Genomic DNA, 17,402 nt, shown 5'->3' on the forward strand with positions numbered 1-17,402 from the left:
GTCATGTTCTAGGTGTTTATATGTATATTTTATCTTTGTTTCACTTAAGTGGATGATAGTGAAATAAGAATTGTATAGAAAAATGAATCATATAAAAGGTTATGTGCCCACTCATATAGCTACATAAACATAGTTTTGAATTAAACTAGATATTTCATATACCTATTTCTTTACTATCTTGATCCCATAGATATATAATTTGTATAAAGCCTAGAAAATGAAGAATGTTTCTCATAATACAAAGGAAATTATGAAGTTTTTAGACATATAAAGATAAAAAATTTAACTAATCAAAATATAATATTCACTAATACTTGGAAGAAATTTTGGGGTGGATTTATCCTATATTCGATCGGTATCATAAAAGATGAGGAAGGTACATGATATGTGTAGGCTAACAAAATAATTTGATACAACATAATGGATAGGTTGTGATTTTTCTATAATCCTAGCATAGGACATGATTTGTCTCAATGAGTCAAAACCTCAATTAAGAGCTTTTTTATTATTATTTCCTATCCTTATAAGAATATATGGCTAATTAACTTGTCTATCTCACATTAGATAAATGTTTGATTCAAAATTATCACAATTTGCTAATTGTCTCATATTAGACAAGCAAATTGGCTATTATCAATTCATGAGTATTTAATGAATAAAATATTAAATATAAATAATAACAAGTTCTCGCTCTTAATTTATTAAGAGTACACATAAATAAATTTATTGTTAAGTAGGTAGGTTGTTTTAATATTTAGCATGTTTGGATAGAGACCATCTTTTTGGGATGAATCCTTGTCTCAAATGGATATAGAATTAATTTGATTTAAGAGAAAAGATCAAATAAATATTGTCATTTTTTTTTATGTTCAACTCAAAGATTGTTTCATATTATATGATGTTATGAAATGTTTACAATGCTATTTGTTAACATCTTAGTTGTGCACCATGAGTATGCATTAGAATACAAATCTGATGCATAATGTAGATAGAGTTGTTGGTAACAGTATGTAGCATGATCTATGGCATTGCTTGAATGACACATGAAAAAAAAGAGCATATATGGGATGAGTGATTTACAAGAGGCATGACATGTTACCAAACACTACGCAATGCTGCATGAAGCATGGTGTTGCATGACATGGTTCTTAGTGTTCTATGCATGGCATGTGTTACAAAATGTTATGTGTGAGATTACATATTATGAAGCCAATATCTAATAACATGAATGTTTGTACAAGAGCACCCAAATCATAATCTTTAAATAAATTATTAATTTCTATAGACTAAATTTATAAATATTAATTTGATAAAAAACACTTAAAATTCTGAATTTATATTCGTATCTTAAAAATTTGCAAATTCAAAATTTATCTTCTAAACCAGTTTACTAATTATTATAAATAAATCATATGTAAACGTAATATATTAAAAAGAAATATTGAAAAATCACCCTTAAAATCTATAAAGCACATTAAAATTTCAATCTCTCAAATATTATTAAAGAGTCGTATACGTCATCCCAAATCTATAATAATGAGTGAAAGGAACAAATTTCAAGAATGATAAACATGGTCAAGGAGGGACCTATACAATGAGTTTCTGTAAGGGGAATCGAATAAAGCACGAAAATGTGTAGCCACCCAAGTTTGATCCAATTTGTATCTAAGTCAATGCGAGACAATTATTATCATATTCTAGAAATGAAGATGCAACTGTTTTTTCCAACGATCGCACTTTGTCCCAAGTTTCCTTCCTTAGCTGGAAATTGCATACATTCCTAAAATAAAGTCAATGGCGTAAAGAATAAAAATATATTAAGTTTAATACAATGAAAGAATTTTACAATTGGAAGGAGACTTAATACATACATCTAAAAATGATTTTAACATTTGGAGGAGACTTTTGATAGTTACATCCAGCGTAGAATTTGATGGTCTGAAGGGCCGTTTCTTTTACTTTAACTAAATATAATATAATATTTTAATTTATAATATTAGTATATTATTTTATAATATTTATTATAAAAATAAAAATTCGTTTAAAATGTTTTGAAAAATAAAAATTATTTTTTAATTTTAAACATATTTAATATGAATTTTTAGAATAATTTTATTTTTTATATAAATTTGGAAATAAAATAAATTTAATTTTAAAAATATTTTTAATAAGATTGTATTAAATATGAATTTGGAAACTTTTCACAATAGATAAAATTAAAATTTTGACATTTATTATTAATAGTTATTATTTAATTTTAATATATAATATATATGATTCTATAATATTTATTATAATTTATCTTAATTTAGAATCGTTTTAAAATAGAATATAAATTTAAGATTTTATATTATTTTTAGACAATTAATATTTTTCTTAAAACTCAAATGAAAGGCATTGAAATGATCAAACTGTCAAAAAAATTCATGTGATAGGTAAAAATTTCAAGCCTAGTTACATCTAATGTGATGTAATTTGATGTAAATATTAGTAATATAAATAAAAGACTATAAAAATATGTTGTAGGAGAATTTTTTAATTACTTAAATTAAAAGGATTTGGTTAGATATCAAAATGAAATCAAATATTTAAGCTGGGTAAACAAATATTTTACCTGTCACTATTTGTGATTAAGTATGAGGCATAAAATTGCTTGGTTAGATATTTAAAAGAAAAAAATATTTAAATTAGGATCCAAATATTCAGTTTACCAAGCCTAATAGATTATTTGATCTATATGTTGAATTTGAAAAATTCTAAAAATATTTTTTAAAATATATTATAAATAGCTAGACATACGTACCCACTTGTGTCACAACTATAAATAGTAATACTAGCAATAAAGCCAACGATCCCACTGAGTAAATACTGCCATTAAAACATATACTAAACTGTAATTGCGTATTGTATCCATATACAGTACAAATGCCTGCATTGATAAATCTAAAAGCCAAGGTGATTCCTTAAGATTCGTCAAACTGGTTTTCTAACGATGCCGGTATGTACCCAAATACAGTACAAATATAGGTAAATACAGTACGAAGAGAAGAAGGTTACAGGACAAAAAGTTATCTTATACACACAAGCATCGTCAGAAAACCAGTTTGACCTTATTGCGCACAGTCTATCGACCCTCTAGAGAAACAGAAATGGAAGCATCTGTGCTACGACTGTAACATATAGGAGACCTCCAGCTATTACTCATCTCCAAATGAAACGGAGCATCAAAATCTGGTATTGGATCTTCTTCTTCAAGTGTCTGCAGAACTTGTCTCGTGCCAGGCCTACCTTCTGGCTCAGGATTAGAACACAGTAGCCCCAATTTGAGCACTCTCTCCATCTCATCTTCAACGTATTGCCCACCAAGGTTCGGGTCTGCTGCATCCATGAGACTGCCATTGTCATCAAGCTCTCTCACCCACTCCACCAAGATTGTTTGATCAGGTTGGAGAGAGGTATCGACGGGTCTCCTTCCGCAAGCAACCTCCAACATAAAAACACCAAAGCTGAACACATCCGTGGCGGGGCTAGCCTTTCCTGTGTGTATGAGCTCTGGTGCGATGTATCCAAGCGTTCCCACCACGCGAGTAGTCTGTGAGTTTTCATTATGCTCGTACAGACGGGCAAGCCCAAAATCCCCCAGCTTTCCATTGAGTTCCGAGTCCAGCAAAATATTGCTGGACTTTATGTCTCTGTGCACTACACGTTGCTCCCACTCTTCGTGAAGATACACCAACCCCGCAGCGACATCTCTGAGGACTCTGTACCTCTGACCCCATTTAAGCACCTTCTCTGGGTCTCCAAATATCATCTTGTCCAGGCTCCCATTTGGCATGTAGTCATAAACTATGAATAGCTGGTTTTCTCGCCGGCAGAAGCCTCTGATCTGGACAAGATTTCGATGTTGAAGGCGCCCAAGACTGGAGATCTCTGCTAAGAAGTCCTTAATCCCATCATCTGTTTCTCTCAGAATACGTTTGACCGCAACCTGGAGGCCGTTTGTGGGAAGGACTCCTTTGTAGACCTGGCTAAAGCCTCCACATCCTAGAAGTTGCTTCTCTCCGAAGCCCTTGGTTGCAATATGTAGGTCCTTATACTTAAACCTGTGAGGCCAATACTCCATCTCCCATTCTTCAATAAGATTCCTGTATCGCTTTCTCTTCAACCACACAAGGCCTGCTGCCACCACCATAAGGAGGACGACAACGCAAGCTGTCGTAATACCGGCAACCAGTCTGGAGTTTGACCTCTTAATTTCTCTGAGTGCAAATGATGGCAGATTAGATGTATTCAGAAAAGAGGCAGTTCCGTTTGTACTGAAGCTCCAGGAGAGGACGTAATTCTCTTCTAAAAAGACACCCGTAGCTGCTGAAAAACCAACATACATTTCTTCTACTACAATGTTAGGCAGAGACGTATTTTTCATATGTATCAGTGGCGTTTCTGGGCGTTGTGAACCAGCTTCTGCAATGGTGACCCTGAGCTCGTTTTGAAGATGGTCATAATCAATCCAAGCCTGAATATTCTGTCCACTCTTAAGATTCAAATCTTGGAACTGATTGTTGCCTTTCCAGAAGCCGGCAGGCGAAGCGTTTACTGACCTGAGATCATTGAGATCCACCCCAACGTGATTGTCGTTGATGTCGCGAAACTCCAAGTTCTTTAAAGTGGAGAACTCGACGGCAATTAGATGATTATAGGCCTTTCCCACACTTGATATGTTGCTAATCAAGCCAAGGTACTGAGTGGATAAATATCCTTCTGGAGACTTGTGGGGCGTCATTAAAAACGCCATACCATAACCGCTTCGTGAATTTGGAGAAGGAACGATGCTAAACACAAAACTTGTGCTGAAAGACGACATAGAATTCAGAGAAGCAGGATCTTTCATACGTACGGGATATCGATAAAAAGCACGGCCGATACTGTACTGGGAATAATGAGTAAGGGAAATGGCATCGGACTTCACTGAGGCATTACCAAACAATTCGAGGGTCGACGCATTGAATTGGTTGTAGATAAAATTTGTATGGGCATCTACAATAAGAGAGAGAGGGAAGAGGAAAAACACAAGGATCACACATGCCCGTACCATTGTAGTGATCCAGCTCGATTTCGATTTTCTTTCCTAACCTAAAACACGATGACCACAAGGTATCAAGATACTAGAGAAAGAAACAAGGCAGATAAGCAATAGACTAAAATAATTATGGCCATAGAAACCAAAATTGAAATAGAAATACATGCAAGACAAAGAAAAATAATTTTTCTGTGAATCAAGAAAGCAAAAGTGTACAGATTTACCTTTTTCCTGTCTTACAAAATTGCTATTGCTTTGCCTGTTTCCCCTTCTCACGACCCCCTTTTCCTTGTTCATTACAAAATCAGAAGCTTGACGGTTGCTCTTGTTGAAGGGGAGAAAGGGTCGTATATAATTGTAGCTTTCTGTGTTGCTCTCTGCTCTCATGATCCACTCGGAGTTTAATTACCTCTCGTCCCTCATCCACGTTTTCTCGAGGCTATTATCAGTCAAACCTTTTAATAAATTTCAACGTCACGTTCAAGAAACATAACCATCTATCTGTATGTAAAAGTTAGTCACTACTTAACAAATTGTTCAAGTAATCTTAACTATTCACATCAAGGTGGATCATCTATAAATCTATCCTCCATCCTATTGGATCATCTATAAATCTATCCTCCATCCTATTGGATCATCCATAAAACTAACTTCGATCTTTTATTAAGATATCATCTTACTAGCAAGAGATCATCATCCAAACTTGACGTTTTTTTTTCAGAACTTTTTTCACCGTAAGATTTCACTATTTTACTCCGCTGCTTGCTAAGTTTTTCGAACAGCCCATCTCGATACTTACTGCTTGCAACTTGCCTGCACCACACGATAGGGCTGACAACTGATTATAACGTTTTCTATATATACTTCCGTTTTTGTATTTTGTTAATTATTATTTTATATTCTATTTTGATTATAGAGTGATTCTCTGAATCAGTAAATTTTTAATTTATATAAAATAATGTAGATAATTCAAAAAATTAAAATAATATATTTTTAGTTTATTAATTGATTTTAAATTTGAGTATGAATAAAAACAATTAAATAAAATTATATTTAATTTTTATTTAATTTATTAATTGAAATTATATGTTTAATATATTTTTTACAAATAATATATTAAAATTAAACTTAACGACAAATTTTTAATCTATATAAAATATAAAAAATAGTTAATAAAAACTAGCGAATACTTAATTTATTTTTTATTAAAAAATATTTAAATACATTTACTTTGTTTATATTTTGTTTTCTATTTTATATTATATTTCTATCATAAATAATTTTCTTACACATAATAATACGAATTAAAATAATTTTAATGACAAATTTTTTATTTTTAAAAAAATTTCTCTTAAATATTGATCAATTTTTTTTAAACAATTGTAATTATATTTTAAATCATGAAACTTGCATGATCTTGAAGATTATAAAAAAATTAAATAATGAAGATCAATTTTTTTACGTTTTAAAAAAGTTTAATTTTAATTATTTCAACTTTTAAAATTTATTCTTGCTTAATTTTACCTTGAATTCTTTTTTTTCTTTTTAATATTTTGAAGTGTGTTATATTAAAAAACATATTACATATAGTAGTTGATGTATAAATTTAAAATATTAATATATATCATTTTATATTATATCTTGTATAATATAAATTAAAAAAATTATTGATATATTTTATTTAGATTTAAATAATAATATCTATGAAGTATATAATTTATATAATATTTTTATTTAATAATATATAATTTTACATATGTAATATGTAATAATAAATATAATTCAAATATATTACATTGTTTAAATTAAATAAATATATTAATTATATATTTTTTAATATTTAATTAATATTATCCATGAAATATATAATTATGTAAATTTTTTATTTAATAATATACAATTTAATATAATAACAAATATAGTTAAAAAATAATTTATTAATAAGTGTAATATATTATATAGAACATATTCTATTATTTATATATTAATATTATATTATATAATTTTTTTGGTGATCTCATGCTTTTTGTGACCTCATGCTCACACTCAGTCCAAAGGCCCACAAATGGCTAGAAATTAACCTAATTCTATAACTTGAGCGATTTGTACACTAAAATATATCAATAATAAGATATGTTATAAAATAAACAAATATTTTTTCAAATACATAATTTATTATATATATATGCTATATTTATTGTATATCATAGTATGTGAGTTAATAAAATTTTAAAAATTAAAATAATATTTAAAAATATCAATATAATTAACTATTTATAAATTATATTTATTATTTATATATTTATATATTTTATAAATATATATAAATAAAATTAAACAATAAATATTATTTTAAATGTATAATTTTTTTATTTAATTCTAAAAATATGTTTATGTGTATACTTATATAATATGAATATAAATATAATACAAATTTATATAAGATAAACATATTCTAATTGATTTAAAATCTATATTTAATTATTTATAATACATAAAATATATAATAAATATAATTATAATGTAATATTATAAATAAATAAAAGTAAACAACAAATATATAGAAAAATATATATTTTTATTGTCTTTTTCTTAACTTATAACTATCTATCTTTCTTTTTTCTATCTCTATAATATAATATTTAGGGCTAATTGAAGCATTTGTCACAGGGAAATTTCTATTAGTTCGCCAACTCTACCCATCTAGAAGCATAAACAACCATGTAAACTCTTTGACAGAAATCCCTAAAGAAATGTAATCTCATGCAATGTAACTATCTTATGGATTTGTTGTAAACAACCATGTAAACTCTTTGACAGAAATCCCTAAAGAAATGTAATCTCATGCAATGTAACTATCTTATGGATTTGTTGAAAATTCTTTGAAGCTTCAAGTAAATGTAATTGTAGGTGTAATGCCAATTTTTTATGGATTTGTTGAAAATTCTTTGGAGCTTCAAGTAAATGTATTTGGTAGGTGTAATGCCAAATTTTTCCAACCTTTGTTAGCATCCTCCTGATGTATGTTAAAAGATAGCCTTGAATAGGGTATGGACAACCATTAAGGTGAAATGGAGGGCAATTTTTTTATCAAATTCTATAGTTGGAAATGCAATGGTTACGTTGGATGTAATACTTGGAAGCCTAGACATATAAGGTTAATTATAATATTTTTTGAATTATTTTAAAATGTATACTTTATTTAATTTAATTTACTAATCATTGTAAAAATTTAGAATTTAGTAGAATTTTAGAAAGGTTGTTTTTATATCTATATTTTAACATTTAGCTTATTCAAAAATGGCTCATTAGTTTGATTTTTTGTTTAAGAGATTTACATTGTTGTAATTATTAATTTTTGAGGTTAATGTAAATGTTTATTTTCTTAGTTTTTAATTCTTTTTGAGAATTATATCTATGGTTAAATCATTTAAAATAAATTTCACATATCAAATGAAATAAATTGAATATTAAGAAGAAATAAAAAATATGTAATAAATAATATTTTAAAATAAGATATAAGTGTTTAGTCTTGGTCTTATCTAATTTCATATTAGATCATATAATGGCTATTGGGTTTTGTGAAAAATTTTTAGAAGTAATCAATTTTTGTTAACAACATTTGATATAGATAGTTATATAAGAGGTTGTTTCCCTTGTAAAATTTCACTTGCAATATACATACAAAATCGATTTGATGTTATAATATAATTAACAATTGATGAACAATAAAATATTATAAATAATCTAAAATATTTATTACTAAATTATTTCTACATAAAGACTTATTTAATGATGTAATTATAATAATTTTTAATTTATTACCTTTTATTAAATTAAGTTGGAAAGGGCTCTGACAATTTACAAATATATCACCGACCATCAAAAACCAAAACTAGAACAAAACCAGTCATAAAGACAACAAAACAATGCAACTAGCCAAATACAAAAGTTGGAGTTGAACATATTACATCTTACTTTAAAATAGATTTGAGACTTGATTATCAACCATCCTAACTTAAGAAGACATATTTATGGATGCTTCATCTTGCATTCAACAACTATCTATGTAGATCCATTATTACAATCATATTAGTGCTAAAACAAAGACAAAGATGGATCAACGACATTAGGGACAACATCAATGTTACCAGTTGAAACAATAGTATTAAGTGTAACAACATTATCAATAGAAGCAGCAACAAAGTCAATACTAGTAGTAGTAGCAATAGAATCATTGACAACATCAATTGGAATGACAATATACCTAGTACCACAAATTTTGGCTTTAGAAATATATCTTACTAGTAAATAAATAGTAGGAACAAGAGAAAGAGATGGCCCCAAATCCAAAGAAAAGCTAGGAGTAGAGGAAATAGGAGTGGGTGGAGCTCAATCCTAATAAACATGATCAACCTTAGAAGCAACATCAAGGCAAATAGTAAGATGGTCTCGACATTCTTCCACTAATTAGGGGAAGACTACCTATGAGCATTCTAAGAGGACTTACAAGAAAAATCTCCAAAAGAAAAATAATGCTTAGAATGAAAAGGAATCCACTCGTAGTTCACCAGCTGACTCAAAGATCTACCATTAACCTATAGAATGAATTCTCTAGGTAGAACTTTTGAAATATCCATTTCAACTAGGATGCGAGCAACTGAAGTGTGACTAATTTGATCACAAGGTCCACCTTCAAGAATTTTCCTAAAGAATTCATAGGCTACATTACACCAAAAATAAAAGGGAAGATTAAACCTAGAGTTGCACAAAAAGGGCTGAGATCCTAACTCCAAGGCCAATCATCAAGCATAGCTTATCGGTGATCCTCAGAATCAAAGCACACCACAAAAAAATCTAGCAACAGTGTAAAGCTCTATTTTACCCTCAACTAGAGGAGACCAAACCTCTTGAATCTTGTAGTGCAAATCAAGAAGAGAAGGCCAAATATGAAAAAATTGACAGAGTAAGCCTTGCTTGTTAAAATATTCCACATAGTCTAGAACTTCTTTCCCTAGAGGAATCACAAGGGCAATAGAAACATAGGGTACTAACTTAATAGAGCCCTTCAGTTTTGTAGAAGCAACAATCTTAGTACCAAAACTAGCAGTAAATATTTTTCCAGGAATCACGTTGATTGAAGCCAAAGGACACGGGGGAGCAACAACACCCAACTTCATAGGAGAGCTAGAGGGACCCAAAACTAGGGTGACAATCTCACTAGCCCCCACAGATCGCCTTAGATAGAACCACGACATTACCAATAGAGAATAAACATCCTCGGGAGGGCTATGAAAATTGAATTTTAAAAATGTACCAAGTGGGAATGACCAAGAAATATCTTTGGAGTCCACTTAACTTTATTTTTATTTTTTACTAGATTTAGTTCAGATGCATTGTCAAATAAATGACATGCATCCTCAATATCTTCATAATCCTCATATATTTGAATAAGTTTACGATTTTGATTTCATTAGGTTTATTATTAACATTCAATTAGAGTTAGTGTCAAGATTAAATTATTGTTTGATTGAGGTAAGGATTAGGGTTGGAGTTATGTTTGGATTTTTTGTTCAATTTGGGTTGGCTTAGAGATAAGGTTCATTTATAGTTATGTTTTTGGTTAAGTTTTTTATGATAGTAAAAATAGGTTTTGAAAGGATTCGACACCCTTTACAACTGGTTAGAACCAAGATAAAACATGAAGACCATTACAAAAATAACAAAATGCTACCAAAGGAGAAAAATAGAGAACAAGTCAACCCAACACTAATGAAAAACCTACAAAAAGATAGACAGGGACTGAAGAAGATTAAGCCAAAGTCTTTAAAGTCTCAGCAACCACTGCCTCCAGCTGATTCATATTCTAGGAAACTTTCTTGAAATCTTGGATCTCCTTCAGGGATCTTTTTGCCTTCCTCTCCAGGTTTGTCCCAAGTTCTTTGGCTAGGACCCAATGACTCTTCATTATCTTTTTCCTTCTCAAGATCCATCTCCACTACCAAGTTGCCTTGGTAACCTTTTTCCATATTCATAGCCATTGTGTTCATGCTCTTAGTTGTGGTCTCGATAACACTATGACTATGAGACATGATCAAATGGAGAGAATATTTTATGTTATGTTTTGGGTTAATTTAGACAAATCTTGGAATTACAATTACATTGATTTTGTTGAATTAGATATCAATTATGGAATGCTTTTAACACACATGAATCTTTTATTCATTCAAGTTTGCTTACATCTTACCTTAATTTAGAGGTCATCTCTTCATCTAAATACAAATCAAACTTTCACACTCTACTTAAAACATCATGAGGACAATCATTTATAAAGGTCTTATACTCTCTAAAAGTGGATAGTAAACTAATTGTCAAATAAAATTGCATATGGTGAGTATCATGCATAATAGGATGAGGATCTCTCAATGGGATGCAAAAGTGGAGTGAACAATGTGCATGGTGGTGAGGCTCATGCATCATCATTTCTCAACATACTCCCCATGTTGAGACTCAAAATTTGATCTCAAAGCACTAAGAACTGGATCGTTACAAACACAAAATGATACAAGGGAGAAAACAAAGAATGATACAGAAACATAATATTTTCATACACATTAAAAATTTATGCAATTAAAATAAACATTACTACATCATATGTCTATCAAATTTTTTCTCGTTGATTGAAGACTTGATAGATTCAAAATAGGGGATCTCTATTTAGAGATAATAGCCCCTAAAACTAGATTGGAGCTATACATTTGTTTGTCCCATACAACTATCATATATTCCATGTATTCTTGAAAATAGTAGATATGAATAAAAAACTTAGTATAGTAGCAATTATTTGAAATGTAAGCTATCTCTAAATTCTCTAAATAAAATCTACATGTGGTGAATGTCATGCATAATAGGATGATGATCTCTCAATAATATGCAGAACTAGAATGAACAATGTACATGCTGGTAAGGCTTATGCATCATCACTTCTTAACACAATTACATGATAATAAATATGCCCAACTGGATCAAGAAATAAGAATTTCCACAAACTTGGAAGCCACCAAAATAAGAAGAACTCAAAACTCAAAACTCAAAACTCAAAACTCAAAATGAAGTAGTGAGACAACCCAAATTGAGTGAGAAAAATGAAATGCTCATGGAATTACCATGCTTGCAACCCACAAATTCAAATCTTCCTCTATTATCTACCTTGTACTTTCCCTTTACCCTCGAGTGGAAGGATGAAACTCGATATATTAGTTGATTTTGCAAAATTGTGATGGATATGGGACAACGTCAAAATTAATTAGAAACTTGCAGAATTGATATGTGATTTTTATTGCTAGCACTTCCTTTTTTTTTTCTTTTTTTAAATCTTATAGGAACATATAGCTATACATGCTAAATGAATGCAATTATTCTATTCTAATTGAATTCTATATGTGGACTGTTTAAATACAATATAGAAATTTTTCTCTAATTTACATTTAGCAGTATAGTATTTTTTCCTATATGTGAACTATTTCAATAGAATATAGAAAGTTGTTTCTAGTTTATGTTTTTCTTAATTTAGGTTTCTTTTTTTCTATATGTGAACTCTTTAAATAAAATATAAATTAGAGAAAACTTAGTGCCAAAGCCTCTGTGGTGACATATGACATATTAGGTTCACTGATTAATGTAAAAGTAATAGAATTATTTACATTGAATAATCCGAGCTAATTAAATAAATACAATCTATAATCATAATTAATCTAGATTTATTAGTTTGGGCTGATAATTGTAATAAATATTAAAAAAAATAAAATTAATAGGAGTTCTTATCTCTAAAATCAATGGAGAATGGATGTTTTGATGTTGCATAGAAAATGATCACCTTTGTCAGAGAATATGTTAGACCTCTATGTAATAAGTCTCTTAGAAGTGAAATAGACCTAGAAAATGATGAAGGTTGATCATGAGAACCACAATGTTCATTTTACCCCTAGTAGTTAGAATTTTTGGACTTTAATTGAACGACTAGTGCAACTTTATTGGTATCCATAGTGCACCACTACTAGGGCATTTGTGAATAAGTATTAGCCATTTTTGAGGTTGTTGTATAACAGATCCCATAGCATGCATCATTACTACTAGAAGCCAAAACAATAGCTATATGCAATTGAGTCACATACAAAGACAAAAAATAAAATCGAACATAACAAACAAAAATGTCAAAATTTGATGTACCATTTAAGCTATGTGGATACACAAAATTAACTATAATGACTACTAATACATTTCCCATATATTTATTTAAAAATAAATAAAATAATTAAGAAAGAGATTTTTAAAAATGTTTCACATAAATATATTTAAAAGATTACATTAAAAATAAATAATTATTAATAAAGATATGATTTAGAAACTTCATAAAAAAAAAAAAATCTATCAAACAATCTGTTATATCTAAAAAGTGATTTCTCCACGTGCTTCACATATATTTTAGTAAAAATAAATATACTAGTTTTCAACCTTTCCAAACATTAATATCGTTATCTTATTTTACCAAAGTGAACATTAACCCGTTATTTGAACCCTTCAATAAAAAAAATGCCAGGGCCGGTTTGACCATAACATGTTTGGAGGACCCACTGATCAGGCCGGATAGCAACACCTTTGGTTTGCTTGTAATTGTGTTGAAACTACAATCTATGAATTTCTGTCGTTTTCCCATTGTTTTAGTTTCCCTTTTCCACCCTACTCTGCTTTGTACTAAACGTTCTTTTTTGTTACGGGTCAAGGAGGCTAATCTTTTATATTTTAAATTATATAGCTTTGGATTTTCAAATAACAAGAGAACTTTTGATATTTTCTGATTACCGTATTGGAGGTCTGAGAACGAAAAACAGGTTAAATCCATTGAAATTTTATAATACACAAAACTTGTAAATCTGTACCATTTTCTAAGATGTGTTTATTCAAATAGACTTTCGTTTCCTTGAGTGTATTACCAGCTCGATTTTGAGTTTCTATATCCGGGAGGATTATTTCAACATTTTTGTTGATTAATTTTGGTTATATGTTTGGAGTTTGCAACAGAATTTCGAAGTCGACCTCGAGGTCGACAATGGCAGGAACGAGTAACTTCCTTATACGTCTCCTCCTCCTTCCCTTGATTATTGCACAAGGCCATTTTAGCTTTCACTTCAACCAATTTAATGCATCGACCCTTGAATTGTTTGGGGATGCTTCAGTGCAGTCCAACGCCATCTCTCTTAATCATCAATCCAAATTTAGCATCGGCCGTGCTTTTTATCGTTATCCAATAAAAGATAGTGGGTCTCCGAATTCTGCTTTGTCTTTCAGCACAACTTTTGTGTTTAGCGTTGCTCCTTCTTCAGAATCAGTGAGCGGGCATGGAATGGCGTTTATAATGACGCCCAACAGATCTACAAAGGGATATTTAGTAGCTGAGTTCCTTGGCTTGTTTAGCGATCTTTCAAGCTTGGGAAATGCCTCTAATCACCTGTTTGCAGTCGAGTTCGACACAGTAAAGAACCAGGAATTTCACGACATCAACGACAATCACGTTGGTGTGGATATCAACGATCTCAGGTCTGTAAACTCTACGACTGCCGGCTTTTGGACAGACAACAATCAGTTCCAAGTTTTGAATCTCAAGAGCGGAAAGAATATTCAGGCTTGGATTGATTATGACAATCTTCAAAGCGAGCTCAAAATCACCATTGTGGAGGCTGGTCTTGATCGCCCACAAAAGCCACTGTTACATGTGAAAAATATATCTCTGTCCCATATTCTAGAAGAAGAAATCTATGTTGGTTTCTCAGCTGCTACGGGGGTCATGTTTGAGGAGAACTACATCCTGGCTTGGAGCTTTACTACAAACGGAACCGCCCAGTCCCTGAATACATCTAGTCTTCCATCCTTCATACACAGAAAATCCAAGAGCTCAAATTCTTCACTAATAGCCGGCATAAGCACAGCTTGCGTACTCCTGCTCGTTGTCGTTGTGGTAGCATCACTTTTTTTGTTGAAGAGAAACGATTACAGAGATATTATCGAAGAATGGGAGGAGGAGTATTGGCCTCATAGGTTTAAGTACAAAGACTTACATATTGCAACAAAGGGGTTCGGAGACGAAGAACTTTTAGGGTCTGGAGGCTTCGGCCGGGTGTACAGAGGAGTACTTCCCACAAATGGCCTTGAAGTAGCGGTGAAATATATTCTTAGAGAAACCTATGAGGGGGTGAAAGAATTCATTGCAGAGGTGTCCAGTCTTGGTCGCCTTCAACATCGGAATCTTGTGCAAATCAGAGGCTTCTGCAGGCGTGGCAAAAAACTATTCATAGTTTATGATTACATGCCAAATGGGAGCCTGGACAAAATGATATTTGGAAACCCAAATATCGTGTTAGGATGGAGTCAAAGGTACAGAATCCTCAGGGATGTTGCTGCGGGGCTGGTGTATCTTCATGAAGAGTGGGAGCAACGTGTAGTGCACAGAGACATTAAGTCCAGCAACGTTCTGCTTGACTCAGAGCTCAATGGAAAGTTAGGTGATTTTGGACTTGCCCGTCTCTACGAACATAACGAAAACTCCCGGACCACTCGAGTGGTTGGAACGCTGGGGTACATCGCACCGGAGCTGATACACACAGGAAAGGCCAGCCCAGCCGCAGATGTTTTCAGCTTCGGTATCTTAATGTTAGAGGTTGCATGCGGAAGGAGACCAGTTGATCTCTCTCTCCAGTCCTCTCAGATAGTCATGGTGGACTGGTTGAGAGAGCTGCATGAAAGAGGCACTCTCATGGATGCCGCCGACTGGAAGCTTGGTGGGCAATATGTTGAAGCAGAGATGGAAAGAGTACTTAAACTAGGTCTTCTGTGTTCTAATTCTCAGCCAGAACGCAGGCTTGGCATCAGAGAAGTTTTGAAAATACTCGAAGAAGAATCTCCAATACCAGATTTTGATGATCTCTTTTATTTGGAGATGAGTGGACCCAGCAGTGCTTGGAATTCTCCATATCTCAGTCGTAGCAAAGATGCTTCCATTTCCATGCCTGAAGACAGACAACAGACTCTGCATGAACTAGGTCAAACATCAGCCATTGTTCTTAACTGATGCAAGATCCTGTAGTTCTGTCATGTAAATCGGCGTGATGCTGCCTTCAATACCATGCAAATCTCCTTCACTGCCATGTGCAGTTTGACAGTCAAAATTTATTTATAGTTTGTTTTCGTTTAAGTTCAGTTAAAGAGGTTTGGTTTCCTTTTTTTCATCTGTCAGCGAGTAATGCATGTTGCAGTTTCTTAATTTATGATATTAACTATTCTTTTTTCAGTAGCTACGGACACTTATTTGTATCTCAGCTTACAATTGTTTTCTATTAAACTGTAATAAAACTTGTATACCAAATATACAGCGCAAAAAGAAATTAGACAGAGATTTCTGGCTTCGTTGAAATCAATAAACGATCAATTGTTCATGTCTGTTGAGTGGTATTGGATAGAACAGTAAGTGATTTCCTTTATCACTGTTTTATTGCTGTTATTTTACTCTGTTCTAACATTTCATTCAATCAGCTGGTTTAAGGACAAGGGCTCTTTTCAGAATCTACAGCTATGTAGTAGTCGTTTTTTGACAGTGGCAGTGTGTATGAGATGGATCTCTGTGTGGTATGCGTTCTCTTTTTTAACCTGCTTTTTGATATCTGAAAATTCTTCTGGTTAGGGATTCAACCTAGGGCGTTTTAGGGAGTTTTTCCCCTATATAGGTTGCTTTTTAATTCCCTGCGTAGCCGATTCCAGGGATATAGGTATATAAGCTGCTTTTTAGGTGTTGGCGTAGCCGTTTCTAGGGATATAGGTATTTGACCCATACTTTGTTACAAAACCCGTAATTGGAGCTAACTATTGCTTGGAATGGCAGCATTTCATCTGTGTTGAAAGCCGTTGGTTTTATAGTGAATGTCATAATTTGCTATTACAACCCAAGCTAATTCGAATGATTATTGCTCCTAATAGCTTGAAATTTCTTAGCGCACGGTTTGCGCATGGTCAGTTGTCCGGCCGGCAGCAACTGGATGTTTCTTAAGTATTTAGGGGAAGGTACTAGTAGTGGACATAGCTAATTTCGCGCACATAGAATTTTCAAATCATATGTCCGATTTCTTTTTTTGTTGTTGTTGTCTTCGTATGCGATTTAACTATTTATAACTAAGGATCCGGCTTCTGGGTAGTGACGATGCACGCTGTGGAAAGCATTATGTACCGAAAGGTCAAAAAGTGGTCATTTCAAAGTGTCTACCCATACATGAAC

At 31.8% G+C, this 17,402-nt stretch overlaps 2 protein-coding genes across 2 annotated transcripts; one reads left to right on the plus strand and one right to left on the minus strand.

Annotated features, from left to right (window-relative positions):
* Positions 1–2,852: 2,852 nt before the first annotated feature.
* On the minus strand, positions 2,853–5,535 carry LOC131046397 (L-type lectin-domain containing receptor kinase SIT2). Its single transcript, XM_057980137.2, has 2 exons — positions 5,305–5,535; positions 2,853–5,133 (listed from the first exon to the last, which is right to left on the minus strand). Exon 2 carries the CDS (start codon positions 5,093–5,095, stop codon positions 3,125–3,127), a length of 1,971 nt encoding a protein of 656 aa, XP_057836120.1. The 5' UTR covers positions 5,096–5,133; positions 5,305–5,535; the 3' UTR covers positions 2,853–3,124.
* Positions 5,536–13,957: 8,422 nt separating this feature from the next.
* LOC131046400 (L-type lectin-domain containing receptor kinase SIT2-like) lies at positions 13,958–16,434 on the plus strand. Its single transcript, XM_057980140.1, has one exon. The coding sequence runs from the start codon at positions 14,142–14,144 to the stop codon at positions 16,203–16,205; it is 2,064 nt and encodes a 687-aa protein (XP_057836123.1). The 5' UTR covers positions 13,958–14,141; the 3' UTR covers positions 16,206–16,434.
* The last annotated feature ends 968 nt before the right edge of the window (positions 16,435–17,402 follow it).

This window comes from Cryptomeria japonica, chromosome 7 (genome assembly GCF_030272615.1).
Source record: "Cryptomeria japonica chromosome 7, Sugi_1.0, whole genome shotgun sequence".
NCBI lineage: Eukaryota > Viridiplantae > Streptophyta > Pinopsida > Cupressales > Cupressaceae > Cryptomeria > Cryptomeria japonica.

Bases quoted from the DNA above. Each gene is read 5' to 3' on its own strand.
- LOC131046397 (XM_057980137.2), bottom strand. From the start codon at position 5,095: ATGGTACGGGCATGTGTGATCCTTGTGTTTTTCCTCTTCCCTCTCTCT.
- LOC131046400 (XM_057980140.1), top strand. From the start codon at position 14,142: ATGTTTGGAGTTTGCAACAGAATTTCGAAGTCGACCTCGAGGTCGACA.